The 18,410-nt window shown below is 36.4% G+C and overlaps 1 protein-coding gene and 1 long non-coding RNA gene across 2 annotated transcripts in view; one reads left to right on the forward strand and one right to left on the reverse strand.

The window, feature by feature from the left end:
* LOC150096440 (general transcription factor IIE subunit 1-like) overlaps nt 1-18,410 on the forward strand; it is a 175,629-nt gene that overhangs the window by 72,754 nt on the left and 84,465 nt on the right. The window contains exon 3 of the mRNA XM_090409095.1: nt 17,415-17,770. Within this exon, the coding sequence (XP_090265221.1) occupies nt 17,415-17,770 (356 nt within the window). The remainder of the gene's footprint in view (nt 1-17,414; nt 17,771-18,410) is intronic.
* The window catches only part of LOC150096441 (uncharacterized), a 131,568-nt gene continuing 127,295 nt past the window's right edge, over nt 14,138-18,410 (reverse strand). The window contains exon 3 of the long non-coding RNA XR_016549926.1: nt 14,138-14,224. This is a non-coding gene — a long non-coding RNA (uncharacterized LOC150096441). The remainder of the gene's footprint in view (nt 14,225-18,410) is intronic.

The raw sequence follows: 18,410 nt of genomic DNA on the forward strand, positions 1-18,410 counted from the left end.
TCCATTTTTGATAAATGTTTGGTTGATGATCTTGTATTCCTGGTTTAGAGCCTGTTCATTAGAACAAATAGTTAGGGTTCTGTGTTTATGACACCTAGTTTTTGTGTTGGGTGGTGGTACGAATTTTTGTGTATGTATTGGCCTGTGTGTGTAGGTTTGCAGTAAACTGAGGAAGAGAGACAGCCAGAGGGAAGATGTGTGATAAGTGTGTCTAGGAAAGGAAGAGATTGTTTTTTTCCATTTCAGTGGTGAATTGGATACGTTTGTGTTGTTTGTTTAGGTGGCTAAGGAAAGTATTTAGAGCTGTGGGGCCAAATGGCGAAAATATCGTCGACGTATCCGAGCCAAATTTTGGGCTTTAGACATGCTGTCTCTAGAGCACGTTGCTCAAAGTCTTCCATATAAAAGTTAGCTATTGGGGGAGAAAGTGGTGAGTCCATGGCTGTACCTTCTTTTTGAAGGTAAAAATTGTTTTGCCACACGAAATATCTGGAGCAGAGTACGTGGGCAAAGAGGGCCATGATGTCATGTGGAAATATGTTCTGTAGGAGCAAGATCGTGTCATTGATTGGGACATTGGTGAAAAGGGAAGTTATGTCAAAGCTGACTAATAAATCTTGGTTGTTGAGTGTAATGTTTTTAATTTTATTAATGAAATGTTGTGTATTTTTTATGTAGGAAGGGGACTGACCTACCAATTCCTTGGTGTGGCAGCTAATTTTTTGGCTAAGTGATAATTTGGGCTGTCAATTCCTTCAACAATCGGATGAAGCGGTGTGCCTGGTTTGTGTATTTTTGGCAGGCCATAAATTCTGGGCACACGGGCATACTGAGGTATTAATTTTTTTGTTGTTTCTTTGGGCCATGTGTGGACGGATTTGATTAATTCAGTTATTTTCTTTTTGTTACGTTTTGTGGGGTTGTAGTTTACCATTTAGTAGGTGTTGTGGTCCGATATTAAATGGTTCATGTTTTCAATGTATGTTGTACAGTCTAAAAGGACAGTAGCATTGCCTTTATCTGCTTTCGTGATTATAATGTCTTGGTTATTTTTTAAGGGCTAGATTTTCAGTTTTGTTTAAGTTGGTGTTTAGTTTTTTGTTTGAATTTAGTATAACCGATGTTTCCATTCGTATTTTATCAGCCAAAATGGTGATGAGGGATCTTAAACCTCTCTCGATATGATACACGATATCAAGTTTGTTTACTGACCTCGGAGCAATGTTGTAGTTCAAACCTTTCTTTAGCAGTGAGAGTTCACCTTGGGTGAGATTGTGGTTTGATTGGTTGATAACCAAGCAGTGATCCGATGGTGGTTAGTTGCTCCTAACATTGTTTGTGGGCGATTGGCTGCTCCTTATGATGTCGGTTTGTGATTGGCTGTTCCTTTCATAATGCCGTCTTGATGGTCTTGTGCTTGTTATAGGGCTTGAAATTTCATTACTAATTTTTCTTTGTTTTTCAGCAATGAGTGCTTGGCCCAGTCGTCAGTGATCCTGTCTAGAATCTCCCAAATTTCTGGAATAACGTAGTCAGATAACTCAATTTTTTTTTTTTTTTTTTATCACTAGCTGACCGCTAGTGATAAAAAAGGCTAGGGAAAAGGGTTAACTAACTACGTAGATTTAGTTTATACAGGGCATGAGCATGTAGCTTGGTTCTGTATACATTTGTATTCTTCCGATGATGACCTTGATACAGGTGTTGAAATGTCAAGTTTTATTTTATTAGTAATTAATAAAATAATCTGTTCAACACGTGTGTTTTTCTGTCCCTAAAAAGAACTATCTACTAGAGAAGAAATAGTCTTAAATGCTGTCACTGCTTCTTGCTTATATCATATAAACATTTGGGCACCAGTAAATAGTTACATTGCAGCAATCATAAAGTGCAAAGTAGCAGACCATTACTTCACAGCTCTAAACCTGCACACTAAGACAATATCCATGCAATGTTCCACATATGAAAAGCAACACAAAACGATAATAGACAAAGAAATAGTCAACCACGAATAAGGAAAATCGACATTATAATCAACAGCATTAAACTCTAACTGGATGAAATATATAAGAAAGCTGCAAAGAAAGTCAGAATTCATTCAAAAACAAGCCAGAATCGTTGGATAATGCAAATCCTTGATATACAGAGAAAGGATTATGTTTTGCGTAATCCTTGATATACAGAGAAAGGACATCCTATGGAAACAATTAAAGTGACATCCAAGTAATGTAGCTTTAAAAACTGAATATAAGATAACAAAGACTTTCTTAACAATGCAAAAAGAAACTACTACAGAGACAAATTAACCTCTGCAGAAAATAACATGAAACAAACCTGGCATCTGATCAATAAGATGCTAGATTGTGCTCCCAATACCACCACCTCTGAAGCCATCAAACACAGCCTCATGAAGGATGCTAAATCTATCCAACAACTAGCAAATGACTTTAACCATTACTTTCTAGACTCCATCCAAGAACTGCAGAGAAATATCCCTCCAATCCCAAAACGTGATCCTCCACTTGGACCATAAGCAAAACAGGCAAAACCATAAAAGAAGCAGAACTTATCTCTGTAATACAACAAATCAAACCAAACAAAGATCCAGGTATCGATGATATAAGATCTAAGGATATCAAGCAACATGCAACTAGCCTAGGCCCTGTCCTACTAAAATTAATAAATAAAATATTTAAAACCAGGCAAATATCAAGTATGTTAAAGGCATCCATGATCACACCCATGTACAATCATCATCATCATCAAATTCCTACCATGTACTATCAAGGGGTGTACAGGATACAGGACATGATAGTACTACATGAAAAATTTACATCATTACTAACTTCCTATCTACAATTTTCCTCCAAATCAGTCTGTTACTTGTCAAGACCAACATTATTAGATCTTATATTTCTATCGTCTAAGGCACTTTGTACCGTATCAATCCACCTATATCTTGGTCTTCCTCTGGGTCGTTTTCCTGCCAACCTGGCAGAGAACACTTGTTTTTTGCTAATCTTTCCTCGCCCATTCTGTTTAAGTGACCGTGCCACCTGAGATTAGCTCTGCTAACGCATTCCTGGATGCTGACAATGTCAAGTTCTTTCTTAATATCCTCGTTCTTAATATGATATTACCATTGATGCCATCTGTTCATGCCTCTAATCTTTCTCAGGACTCTCATGTGTGGTCTCTAGTGTTTGGTCAAGTGTTTTGCTACCCAAATCTCAGATCCATAAGTTAAAACTGGTTTGAACACTGTCTTGTATACTGCTAATTTAGTATTCTCACTAATTTCTCTCATTTTCCATATGAATTTATTCAATTGACTTCCTACCTTACCAGCTTTGTTAATTCTGTTGTCTATTTTCATATTTAATTTACCATCTTCGCTGAAAATCGTGCCTAAGTAGCTGAAATGTTTTACTTGTTCCACAGGTTCTCCATTCACAACGCAGTTGACATTTTCAATGATTCTGCCTATTTTCATTGTCTTTGTCTTTTTATTGCTGACCTTCATACCATATCTATCACAACAGTTATTCAGTTTAGTCAGGGAGTCTTGTAGCAGATTTATTTAGCAGTATAACATTGTCTCCATAAAGCAAAGGGCTGACATTAACATCTCCAATTTTGATATCATGTTTAATACCACTTTCCTTCATAATGTGATCCATATAGATAATGAATAACAGAGAGGATAATGTACATTCTTGTCTCACACCAGATTTAACATTAAACCACCTTCCTGTACTTCCTTCAATTCTAACTGCTGACTTACAACTCAAATAAAGACTAAGTATTGCTTGATATAATGCCCCATTGACACCATATAACTGTAGCATATTGAATAGCTTCTCTCTTGGCACCTTGTCATATGCCTTTTCTAGATCGATAAAACTTAAATACAGATCTCTGTTATATTCCCATGCTTTCTCGACTATTTGTCGTAAAGTGAAGATCTGATCCTGACAGCCTCTGTTTGGCCTGAATCCAGCTTGTCCTTCACCAAGCTTTTCTTCCGCAATTCTTCTCAAACGTTTCTCAAGTATACTTGCATAGATCTTACCAGGAACACTCAGTAGGAAAATACCTCTGTAATTCTCACATGCAGTTTTATTTCTCTTTTTATATATGAGTACTATGAGAGCTCTACTCCAATCATCGGGAATTCGTCCCTCTGTCCAGGCTTTCTGAACTATGCAGTTCAGCCACCGTAAGACTCTTATACCACCATACTTCACCATTTCTGGTCGAATACCATCTACTCCAGCTGCCTTTCCACATTTCAAGCCTTTGATGGCTTTTTCTACTTCAAGTATGGATATGTATTCCTGCCTGCATGCCTGGTGAGTGTTTTCTACCACTGTGCTGTCATTACTGCTTGTTTCATTTAGCAGTTTTTCAAAGTAATTATTGCAAACTTCAAGGATATCTTTTTCTCCCGTTTTCATGTCACCTTTATCATCTCTAACTCCTTTTACAGCACTCTTTCCTCCATTCCTAAGCTTCTTCAACAACCTCCAGAATATTTTGCAACCTTCTTGATATTTATTTTCTATATTCTTGCCAAAGTCCTCCCATGACTTTTGTTTAGCTAGTTTTACACAGTGTTTAGCATTCTTGCATTTGTTTCTGTATTCTCTAAGAGCACAAGCTCACTTATTTGCCAGCAACTTTTGATATCCTTTCTTGTATCCTTGCAGACAACCTCACCACATGCCTCTCTGGCTGAATCAATCAGAGTTTTCTCCATGGCTTGCCACTGAAACTCCAACGTTCGGTTCCTGTTCTCTAACTCTTTCATTTTTTCTTCAATAATCTTCGTGTATTTTAGTCTACAGTTCACATCTGAGAGCTGCTCAACTTTTATTCTGTTTAAAACTTTCTTACATGTAATTCTTTTCAATATGAAATTCAGTTTTATCCTGCTCAAGGCTAAATAGTGATCACTTCCAATTTCAAATTCTCTGTACACTCTGGTGTCCTGCACCAGGAAGAAAACATCACTATCAACAATAACATAGTCAATGAGACTTTTCTTATTCCTTGCCTCTTCTCTCCGTGTGAATTTGTGCACATTTTGATGTTGAAACATGGTGTTAGTAATAACCAGTCCGTGTCCTGAGCAGAAATCCAATAGGTATTTGCCATTATTATTAGCTTTGCTCTGTTCTCCAAATTTTCCCAAAATATTTTGGAATGTCTGATCAGCATTTCCTACTCTGCTATTTAGTTCCCCAACAAGGACCAACTTTTCCTTTTTATTTGTGTCAGTAGCTTTCTCTAAATGAATAACATTTATCCAGCACTCAAAAAATTCCTCCACTTTTCTACCTTAGTAGAACCTGCTGTGGGACCATAGGCACAAATACGTCTCATTGTCCAGTTCCCCATTCTGATATTTGCCCACATTACTCTACTTGAGACTTCCTGCCATTCAAGAAGATTAGCCTCGTATTTAGTGTTGAATACTATGGCTACTCCTTCTTTTCTTTGATTGTCATTGAATTAATTAACATTTTATATTTATTGCTCAGAAAGATCTAACCAGTTTTTGTCTTTTTGGTTTCAGTCACTCCTGTTATGTCGATCTGGTACTTATCTAATTCCATTTCTTTGCCATTCAGGCTTCTTATGTTGATAGTACTGATCTTTAACTCTGGTGATGTTTAGCTAGGGTGTGTTTTCAGATTTGTTCCAGTAGCTCGCTTTTCGCTGTTTGCCCTGGTTTCCTGACGAAAACAATGGGGGCCTTGTTTAACTGGGCGATGCCCCAGCCGGCATGAAATTTTGTCATATTGTACCATCATTTTGTATTTTGGTATATACAATCATGGAAGAAGAAATTTAATCAATAATTACAGACCTATAGCAACACTACCAATTAACAAATTATGGAGTTGATCGTACTAAGGAAACTCGTATCATATACAGAGACCTTTCATATTATCCCCAAAGCACTATGGCTTTCAAAAAAATATGGGAACAACATTTCTCTTGGAAGATTTTACAGACATAATTAATACTGCCTTAGATAAAAACAAAATTTTCATTGTAGTCTTTATTGATTTGACACATTCACACATCAAACCTTATTAGAAAAGCCGAGACATGTCGGAATAGATGGACCTCTGCACAGGTGGTTTAGAAACTACCTTGAAAATAGAAAACATATCAGACATATTGAGTCAAACCACAGTAGAGAGCTACCAGTAACCTGTGGAGTGCCACAGGGAGCTGTTCTCTCCCCATCTCTATTAAACATTTATATGCATGATATTAACCAAGTACCTCTCAAGGGCAAGATCTTCCAATATCCATCCATAATATGGAAGCATAGTCTAAACAAATATGTTGCGTGACGTAAATATGCTCATTGACTGGCTCACCAAAAACTCCATACACCTAAACTCTGACGAGACAAAATTAATGATATGCAGAAATCCACTGACTCAGCCAGTTAATAATATTTATGTAACCATCCAACATGCACTCTCCAATATAAAAAAAAAAAAAAAAAAAAAAAACAGAACAATAAAACCGCTGCCATCATTCAGATTGAAACAATATAATACCTTGGAATTTACTTTGATGCAGATATGAACTGGATTAGTCACATAAACCATCTTGGGAACAAAGAGACAATACCAGCTTTTTATACATTAATGTTAGAACACAAAATACTAACAACGTATTCATTCTGTGCACACTACAAACTAAATAGATTATCATTACAGTACAAAATGATAAAACTGATCTTTTGGGAACAGAGAGACAATACCAACTTTTTATTGTAAATTTATATAACAGTGAAACACTTCTGTAGCTATACAGCTGTAAAATTCGATGTAGCTTAAAATATTTATAAGTGCCTTACATCGATTTTTACAGAGGTCGCATCTAAAAAGTTTGTGTTGAAAAAAATAACAGTGTATAAAAGAATGTAAATAATCCTAAGAAAAACATAACCTGCCCAAAATTGTAATAAACAAGAAGGGTTAAAGTTAGTAACAAAGGAAAATGCTGTGTCACTAGAAACTATATATCTTTGTTTTAACTAAGTGCTTTGAAAACCTTCGTTTATGTGCTCTCTATATGCCAACCATCAAGGTTGTTCTTAAAAGGGGTCGGTGCGGATCACACGAAGTTCCGGTGTCCGACTAATCGGATTTTGTAGTACACCAGAAGAAGAAAGAACGGGCCGGTCTTAACAGAAGATCAAGGCATCGTGCCGAATTCTTCGGCACGATGCCTTGGTGGATAGAAGAAGGAGAGGTGATATAATTGAGAGTTTTAAACTGTTGAGAGGTGATCAACAAGAGGGTTGACACTGGGGAGTTCTTTCGCTTGGTTAATCAACAGGAAGGAGTCATGACAAGGGGACCATCCCTGGAAGTTACGAAAGGGAACTGTGGTTTCTTTGAATAGAGAGTGGTTGAACCATGGAATGCATTGCCTGATATTCGACCCTTCATGCAAGGTCCCAGAGAACGTGAAATAAAAAGGGACTGAGGAGAACATCGAAATTGGCAGTTGGAAACAGGATATGACTATATGGCTAGGGCATGAGAGAGAGAGAGAAATCTACTGGCCACATTACTGAGTCTTATGTCAAGAAAAGATTACTGGTGGCACAGTCTAACAAATAAATTTTCCAGTACTCATAGGTATACAACAAGTAGTGCGAAAGTGGGGCCATCCCTGGAAGTTGCGAAAGGAAACTGTGAGAAAGAGGGTGAGGAGTGGTTGAACCATGGAATGCATTGCCTACAATTCAACCCTCTGTGCAAGGTCCCGGAGAACGTGAAATAAAAAGGGACTGAGGAGAACATCGATATCGGCAGTTGGAAACATGATATGACTATACGGCTAGTGCATGAGAGAGAGAAATCTACCTGCCGCATTACTGAGTCTTATGCCAAGAAAAGATTACTGGTGGCTCAGTCTAACAAATAAATTTTCCAGCACTCACAGGCATACAACAAGTAGTGCAAAAGTGGAATAGCTATACATAATAAATAATGGAAAAACTCACGTAAAAATATTATTTAATAGTATAATTTTCGCCTGTGTGTCACAGGCATCTTCAATACAATTGAGCACAAAATTAAACACTAACTGACAATTCCAAAAAGCACCACCTAAGTAGCTGGTGTAAGATAACTAAAAAGGTCAATAACTTTCCTAAAAAAAAAAAAAATTAATACAATAAAAAGTTAGGAAAGATTAGCTGATTTGTAAAGTACTATCTCCCATAAAGGGGATAGATGTAAGCCGTCGGATCTGTTTAAGTTAGAAGAATGAAGTAGAATTTCACATGCTTCTTTATAAAGGCGTTCCATGAGAAACTGACTTTTGTGAAGAACTCTTGTCTTTCTCCAATGAACTCTGTGTCTAGTGAAGATGGCATGTTCTGCAAGTCCAGACTTTTCAGGTTTAAAGTATTCAATATAAGATTGGAAAGTTATTGACCTTTTTAGTTATCTTACACCAGCTACTTAGGTGGCGCTTTTTGGAATTGTCAGTTAGTGTTTAATTTTGTGCTCAGTTGTACTGAAGATGCCTGTGACACACAGGCGAAAATTATACTATTAAATAATATTTTTACGTGAGTTTTTCCGTTATTTATTATGTATAGTTATGTCTACTCACGGTTTACATCTTTTAAAACTTAAAAGTGGAATAGATTTATATGTGAAAGAGTAAGGCCAATTGGAGATTAAAGTAAAGACAGCCAGAAATATATACTGTATAACAAGACCTCAGACAACTAATTATATCACATATAAATATAATAATCACTACAGAAAGGCCACTCGAAGCTTCTCCATTTCAGACATGCTAAATAAACTACCTTTTGAATACAGGAACCTTATGAACTGCAGTAGCCTTAAGGACATACTATGAACAAGAAATATGCACTCTACACACCTTACAAACTTAATGGGAACACACAATATTAGTTCGGGTTTTCCAGTTTACTGATGCATCATGACAATTCCAATTGTGTGTGTGTGTGTGTGCGCGCATGTATGTGTGTGTGTGTGAATGAATTGCTCATCCTATGACTGTAGTGAATATCAGACCTATCAAACATCAGCCTACTTCCAACACAGCAATCACACCAATAAACATCTAACCAGTGTCATCCTCAGATAAGCTTACTAAAAAGCTTCGAGGATGCAAGCTGAGACATTACATCACAACCAAGATCAACACAAAGAAAAATAAAAATCCATTTATTACATTTAAGTGCTGTAGTCACAGTGCTTAAATACATTAAAGCAAAAATTTTAAATATATATAATTTATTGTTATTGAATTAATACTGTAAAAATGTAATCTTATTCACCTACGACTATAAATTACTAACTACAGTCTCAAATTGGACACAATAGATAAGTGCATGCAAATCAGACCTTAAGGTTTCTATTGTGTCCAATTTGAGATTAGCAGTTCGCCAAAATTCTCAATTAGACAAATTTGTTTGATTATCGACTGCATCAGTCTGATTGAATTAATATAGTCTGAGAACTTCAGGAAAAGGAGCATAGGCAAATCTTATAGCTAAATTACATCTGCTCATGCAGTTAGTCATGGCAATTCTCTATAAATTTGCATACAGGTTTGCAATTATTTCGAGACAGTGCATTGGCAAAAGATCAGGCAAGGTCATTAAAAAAAATTCAAGTTTATTGCTAACTAGTAAGATGTTACAAAATAATACATTCATGGGGAGGAAATTACTTCTCTTAATCATAACTAAGTTGCTCAACAATTTTACAATGTAAGAGCAGCTTTCCTTATTTCTAATCTAATTTCCATTGTATAAGACTGATCAGATCACACTTAGACTATTTTTCTCATATCTGGTCCCCAGGATTTGAAGGGGATAAATTAACTGTGGAAAGGGTACAGAGGAAGATAACAAAGACAGTTTCAGGACTGTACAATGTTAGTTATGAGGATCAGCTGAGGGAATGTGGACTGCAGAGTTTGGTGAATAGAAGAAGGAGAGGTGATATGATTGAGACTTTTAAACTGTTGAGAGGTGATTACAGGGTTGACACTGGGGAGTTCTTTCGCTTGGTTGAACAGCAGGAAGAAGTCATGACAAGGGGGCCATCCCTGGAAGTTGCGAAAGGAAACTGTGAGAAAGAGGGTGAGGAGTGGTTTCTTTACATGGAGAGTGGTTGAACCATGGAATGCATTGCCTGATAGAGTGGTGAGAGCGAGAACGGTCAATGCGTTTAAGGAGTAGTATGATAGATTTTGTGTTTCCTAGAAGGGACCTCTCTTGATGATTCTTGATAGACTTTTGTTTCTTAGAAAGGACCTCCCACGATGAGTCTTGACTCCATTGACCTCCCACGATGAGTCTTTTGACTCCATTGAAGCCTGAATAATAATAATAATAGTTCCTTGCATTCTTTGTACATAATCATAACCATATTACTTTTGCATATCTACAACTCTAAACTCAAATTCACACCAACTCCTTTCTATAATCACAATTATCACTTATGCTAATGCTATGCATCTACAATTAAGAAAGAAACATTGACAGAACGTGACTACTCACAGTGACTTTTACATTCACAGTCCAGTTACATGAAAAAATTTTCAGTCCGGATTTTCTTGCTTCTATTCCTTTACTTCGGGGTGTCGAAATAATTGCGAACCTATGTGCAAATTGATAGAGAATCGCCACAATTAACTGCATGAGTAGATGTAATTTAGCTGTATGATTTGTCTATGTTCCTTTTCCTGAAGTTCTCAGACTATATTAATTCAGTTAGACTGATGCAGTCGATAATGAAACAAATTTGTCTAGTTGAGAAGAATGAGAATTTTGCGAACTGCTAATTTCAAATTGGACACAATAGAAACCTTAAGGTCTGATTTGCATGCAGCAGGAACTAGGGACAGAGTTAAGAAGGGATAAAGGAGAGCCAAATGTAAGGTAGAGTAAGTTAAGTGTTAAAAAAAATCATATTAGAAGCAAATATTAATTTAACATTGGTACATTCTAGGATCTAATTAAGAGTAAATATAATAGAGTAATTGACCCAATGCTTACAATAGACATTAATGGTGCAGTTGAAAATAAAGATAATAAAGCAAAACGAGAGATTATAACATTATCCTATCAAATACCTTAGCAAAATCCAATATTATCATAGTGTATCCAATTCAACTGTAACATTGTTATAAAATATAAGCAAACTGCTAAAACATGACCTTCCTTTAGTAAACTCATGCTGCTCCTTGCAGAGTATAGCTTGTTTGTCCATCCATTTCTTCTTCTTCTTTCACTACGCGTTATTCCTGCTTCCTATGCAGGGTCCACATGTTACTTAGATGTGACTTCTTGTTAGTACCACTCCCAACCGACCTGCCACTGGGGGAGGGGGGATATATTTTTGACTGTAGAAGCGTATGTTCACGGGGCCGGTTTGCCTGCTTGTGGGATGAAAAACGCCAGATAAACTGGTGGAAAGAAACCCTACTGCCCATGCCCAAGACCAGCTAACTTGGCTATGGCTGAGGAAGATCGTCAAGTTCCTCACGTCTTCGACGGGAATCGAACCTGCAACACTTCTTCCTTAGGCATATGGTTGCAAAGCGCAAAGCCACTAGGCTAACCGTGCAGACTTTGTCCACCCATTTCTGTATGTAAATTCTTGCCAACTTTTCTATAATCTTCACTACCACACCAAAGATACTGATAAGTCACTAGTTAGACACATCAGTTTTTGCACCACCCTTGTACAAGGGAATTATCATAGATTCCTTTCATTCGTGTGGTATCATTCCTGAGCTGAGACTCAGGATTGCGGATAGAGATCTTGAAGTGATGGATAGGAAGTTAAAGTCCAAAAGTCACACATCAAAAATTACCTGATGCATTTTTGGAAATTATGGAGACAACTACCATGTTTGAATAAAAACTTTAGTTTAATATTAATAAAATTTACAATTCGACCTTTATGTCAAGGTCATCTTCTGGAGCGTACAAATATACACAAGAAACAAGCTATACTACAATCAGGCTGGTTCGTTAAAGACACTGACCAACCGCTACCACAATTGTTGGCCTGACCTCTGGTGGAAAAAAAAAAAAAATACATCAACTAGAGTCCTATTATTTGTGTTGTCTACTATATACATATATTAACATCATTCCAGCCAGTTGGAGTGGAATGGTTTCTAATACTAGCGGATTGGCTAGAGTCCTGACTTATGTTGAATCTTTCATATTAGGTTGGCTGGATGTGTGCCATCCAGATCCTTGGAATTTTCATACCATCTTTGTTATTGATATTTGGGTGGTTTATCAGGATTTCGCAGGATTCCTTAAATTTTCTTTCGTACCAGGTTTTTGTGCGGTGTAAGGAGCAGGTGCTTTTCCAGTTGATTTGGTGTAAGGTGTTAAGTGCGTGGTCTGAGAGGCCTGCTTCACCATAATGGTTATATTTAATGTGTCTAATGTGTTCTTTCTTGCTTATAGGGATTGTCCGTCCTGTTTCACCAATGTACGGTAAGTTACAGGTGCAGCGGATGCAATAGACTCCAGGATGTGCTAATGGGAGGAGAGGATCCTTAGAGGAGCTGAATATGGTTTTAAGTTTAGTGGGTGGTTTAAAGGTGGCATTGAGGTTATAATGTTGTAGGATTCTGTTGATTTTTTCTGATAACCCTTTAATGCATGGGATGGCTATGGTTTTACTGTAATCTAGATTCGTTTTTGTTGTGGTTTTATAGAGTATTTTATTGACAGTATTTTTGTTATAGCCATTATTTATGAATGTGTCACTAATGATTTTTAGTTCTTGTTTCAGGGCTTGCTGGTTAGAGCAAATAGTTGTGGCTCTGTTTTTAAGGGTGTTAATGACTCCATATTTTTGTGCTGGGTGGTGGTATGAATTCGCTTGTATGTATTGGCCCGTGTGTGTCGGTTTTCAGTAGACCGTGAAGGATAGACTGCCTGAAGGAAGATGTGTAACTAGTGTGTCTAGGAATGGGAGTGAATTTTGGTTTTCGATTTCGATAGTAAATTGTATGCGTTCGTGTTGTTTGTTTAGGTGGCTGAGGAATGTGTTTAGTGTTTGTCGCCCGTGCGGCCAGATCGCAAACACGTCGTCAACGTATCTGAGCCAGATTGTCGGTCGAAGTGTGGCGGAATCAAGAGCCCTTTGCTCAAAGGTTTCCATGTAGAAGTTCGCGATTGGGGGGGATAAGGGTGAGCCCGTGGCTGTACCTTCCTTTTGTAGGTAGAATTTGTTTTGCCACACGAAGTAACCGGACTTTAGTACGTGGGCAAAGAGGGCCGTAATGTCGGGCGGAAATTTGTTCTGTAGTAGGAGAATTGTGTCATTGATGGGGACGTTAGTGAAAAGGACAGAAACGTCAAACCTGACTAATAAGTCGTCTTTGTCAAGTGTTATGTTTTTGATTTTGTTTATAAAGTGTTGTGTGTTTTTTATGTAGGAGGGGGAATGACCTACCAACTCCTTGAGTGTTGCCGCTAATTTCTTGGCTAGATGGTAATTGAGACTGTCTATTCCTTCCACTATTGGTCGAAGGGGCACATTTTGTTTGTGTATTTTCGGAACCCCATATATTCTGTGGGGGTGGGCGTAGTCGGGTTTGAGTTTTTTAACTGTGTCTGGTGGCCAAGAAGTGACGGACTTTAGTAGTTTTTCTGTTTTGTCCTTTATCCTTTTTGTTGGGTTATAATTTACCATTTTATACGTGTTGTTATCGGCTACTAGTTGGTTCATTTGCAGTATGTATGTTGACCTGTCAAGGACAACAGTGGCACTGCCTTTATCCGCTTTCGTTATTATTATGTTTTGTTTGGCTTTTAATGATTTAATTGCTGCTAATTCTGTTTTAGTCAGGTTGTTCTGTATGGTTTTCTTGGTATTTAGGACATTACTGGTTTCTAGTCGTATTTTATCTGCTATGTTGTTAGGTAGGGATCTGATGCCTCTTTCAATGTGGTAGATAAAATCTAATTTGTTTACCTTTTTAGGTGCTATTGCGTAGTTCAGTCCTTTATTCAGCAGCGTGAGTTCGCCGTTGTTCAGGGTGTGGCTTGATAGGTTAATCACATGGTTCTTGTTTGTCGGTGGTTGGTCGCTCGCTCCTTGTCTCCCTTGTTTGTTGTTCATTGTTGTTTCTCGGGGAGGAAGCCCTCTGATTGGGTGGATTCCTGTGAAAAAAAAAAAAAAAAATTACCTGAGTTATACAGACATGTGAAAGACCTAGCCAATTCGGTTGAATATTACTTTAGCAAGTAATATTCTGATATTTCGTACTGATATTTCATCTCTCCCTATTGACAAATTGTTATCCTGGTTATGGAACAGCTCTTCAACCTCATTTTCATGCACCTGTAGCAGCCCTGTGTACCATTTTTCATACACCTGGTTCGTATATCTTAGCAAAATGATCTTCATTCAGTAATTTTTCTTTCTTTCTTTTCATTCTTTTGCATGCGACATGATGATTAAATTCTTTTGGATTGCCTTTAACTTACGAAGCCAATTTCTTTTCATACTCTGATTTAGCTTTCCTCACAATACTTGTTACTTGACTGTAAAACTTATTCTGTGAAATAAAATATCCAGAGTACATAACAAAGTTTAATAATTTCGCTACATCCTGTGGAAATGCTTCTAAAATTAGTTGTAGTGTATCCTCCAGAGGAATAATTGTGATACACACTAATGATATTAGAAGGGACATATCAGGAGATATTCAGTCGATGTTGTTATTTTAAAGCATTTCCACAGGATTGAATTGCTGAAAGGAAGAGTTCCAATTGCCAGAGAAAAGTTTCCAGGCCAGGTTAATGTCAGACATTCACCAGTGTTGCATTACAATTTGATGAATCAAACGACTTCACTGGTATTTCTCATTTAATGGTATTTATTCGCATGGTATTTCAAGATTATTCAAGTAAAGAAGAACTTTTGAAAATTATACCATTATTGGGAAGGACTAGGGGGAGAAGACATTTTTTCAAAACGATGACAAATATCCAGATTTTTTAACGTACCACTGTATTATTCACCAACAAGTACTGTGTAGTAAAAGATTAAACACAAAAGATGTTTTGGATATTACATTTAAAATTGTAAATTCTGTTCGAGGAAAAGCCCTGCAACGGCGGTTATTAAATTACAGGCAGATGATGATAGGGAACTTCTGTTGTACAATAATGTTCGCTGGATCAGCAGAAGTCAATTTTTAGAAAGATTTCTTGTATTAATTAACTATATAAAAATTTTTCTTTATGAAAAAGGAGATCTTTATCCACAATTGAGTGATAAAAGATGGTTGTTACAGTTATCATTTTTAGTAGATTTCTGTATGAAATTAAGCAATTTAAATTTAGAGTTACAAGGTAGAGATGAAAATTTAATTGACATGTTAAGTTCAATAAAAACTTTCCAACAATACTTACTTTTATTAAAGAAAAATATAAATGACCATGAATTAAGACATTTCCCCTATTTATTAAAATTTTTTTGAATAAAATCAAGAAATGCTTCACTATGATTTAAAAGAATTTATTCGTGAAATAGAATTAGTTGAGGAAGAAATAAATTCAAGATTTAAAGATTTTAATAAAACTGAAATGATTGTATCTTTTATCAATAATCCATTTCAAGAAAACTTGAACATCACAGAAATTTGAATAAGATTAGTGGGCTGTTTGATATAAACCAAGCTGAAGTAGAACTTGAGATAATAAACATTCAGAATAGTTTACATTTAAAATCAATAAACAATGAAGTCATTTGGAAGTATGCACATGAAAAATTCCTAATATTAACTGATATTGCGCGAAAAATTCTGTCGTATTTCGAATTGACATACTTGTCAGAATCCGCTTTTTCAAATATGACCGTCATAAAAAATCAATTAAGAAACCAAATTACAAATAATCATTTTGATGATTGTCTGCGATTGGCCACTTCTTCATATCAACTTGACTATGAAAATATTGCGAGGTCCAAACAATGCCAAATTTCACATTAACTTTTTTTTTTTTTTTAATCAACCAGCATTTCCTGTAACTTGTGAGTTTGTAATCAATCTGTTGTTTTTTCTAACTTTGGTTTTCAAAAATAGAGAAATAAATATTTTATTCCAATTTTTTTTTTTTTTTTTGTTGTATTAAAATAATTAAAAGTGATAAATAAATTTTTAAATATACAAATAAAGTTTTTAGTTGTTTATTTGTGCGTAATCAGATATCAGGTTGGGGGAACATGATCTATATAAGAGAGTAGATCGTCGAATAACTTTTTATAGAAAAGCTCGCGTAGTAAAAATGGTTGAACACCACTGACATATGTTAAAGCAGTATTCTCACTAAGATGATATACCCTTGAAAAGTGTTCACTCAGTAACTCAACTATTTTATCCTCTTTTGTCTCCTCGTGACCATCATCACTCATTAAGATTAATCTTCCATAGTCATTCCTCTTACTTCCCACATAATGAAAGAACGCTTTGTGATTTCCTTTGGCCTGCTCAACTAGATTCTTCTCATAATCTGATTTTGCCTTCTTTGCCATGCTGAGCCTTGCACTGTTCATGAGTTTGCTGCTCACCTTTCTCTTTATATACCCTCCAAAACCTTTTTTGTTCTTCTGCAGCTCATGCTTAATGATATTACTCATCCATTTAACACCTACCCGATTAACCCTCCTTACCCTAGGTAAACAATTTAATATTGCTTCTTCTAGATGACCCTTAACTACCTCCCATATACTACTGACATCCTTACCCTGCAGTGTTTTATGCCATGGTGCAGATTTAAGCTTTTTCCTAAGCATGTCATAATAGCATATTATGGAAAGGATAACTAATCCAGAGGCGAGTGACTAAGATGATAGCAGGTCTATGGAATGAACCATATGAGAACAGGTTGAAGATTTGTGGGTTGCAGAAACTAGTTGATAGGCGAAAAAGGGGAGATATGATTGAGACATTCAAATTGCTAAAAGGATTCTATAGGATTAATTCAGATGATATTTTTGAGATCAGGACTGGTGGTGGGAGAACTAGGGGACACCCATGGAAGCTGGGCAAGAGCATGGTTAGCAGGGGTGTTAGAGCTGGGTTCTTTACTTTTAGAGTGGTAAATGAGTGGAATAAGCTGCCAGAGTCTGTTGTGGGTGCTATGACAGTGAGCGAGTTCAAGGCAAGGTATGATAGATACTGTGAGAATGTTGAACAGCTGTGTGAACATGATGTTTAGGGCCTCCCTCGATGAGTCTAAGGACTCCTGGAGTAGCCCGTGGTAATAATAATAATAATAATAATGTTTAATAAGAAATATAATTTTAACAGTGATGAATGAAGTATCTTTTCTTTTCTTTCTCCAGGTGTTTGTTAATGTTGTAAAGTACAAATTAGACCACATGCGCCGAAAAATTGAAACAGAAGAAAGAGATAACACTAGCCGTGCTTCATTTCGGTGTACTGCATGTGATAAAACTTTTACTGACCTTGAAGCAGATCAACTCTGTGATTTTACTACTGGAGAGTTCAGATGCAGTTACTGTAGCTCACCCGTGGAGGAGGATCAGAGTGCATTACCAAAAACTGACTCAAGACTGATGTTAGCAAAATTTAATGAACAGATAGAACCTCTATACACGTTACTGAGGGATGTAGAAGATATCAAACTAGCACCTGAAATTCTGGAACCAGAACCATCTGATATCAACAGAATCAAAAAGTATGTTGTTTTTGAAATGTTTATTTTTAAATCCTGAAGTATAATGTTGATTGGTTACAGTACTTCACAATGATTCCAAAAGTTATGCATCTATATATAGTATAAACACAAAATAGTAACACTAAGTATATGTGGAGTCCACAGAGATAATGGAAATGTCTATAATATGCTTTGTTACTTGGCTTAAGGAAATGATAAGAATTTTGAATTAAAAAAACTTGTTACACCCATAGTGCTATATGCTCAGTAACCGTTCATAATAATGCTTCATGGTATAAACAACACCAAGAGAGGGGAAAATGTATTTATTAAACTTACTGATATTTTGTTGGTGTTCTATCCCTCATTGTCGGATTTAGAGAAAGATGTTGGAATTTTTTTCCACTTGGTTAGACTACAATAAATTTAGTTTAATCCTTCCCTTAATGCACAGCATTATACATGTCTGCAAGGAGATGTGCTTTGCATTATGGGAGATACTAAGACAAGGAGTGATTGAAAGCTTGGTTCACCTTTACCACAAGTTGCCTCAGTCCTGAAGATACTTCAGACGCAAACTTTGTTTGCTTACACTTGGATAAAGGATTAAACTAAATTTATTATATTCTAACCAAGTGGAAAAAAACTTCCAAGAGAAAGA

Source organism: Typopeltis vanoorti, chromosome 19 (assembly GCF_054136105.1).
Source record: "Typopeltis vanoorti isolate ZY-2024b chromosome 19, IOZ_Tvanoo_1.0, whole genome shotgun sequence".
Lineage (NCBI taxonomy): Eukaryota > Metazoa > Arthropoda > Arachnida > Uropygi > Thelyphonidae > Typopeltis > Typopeltis vanoorti.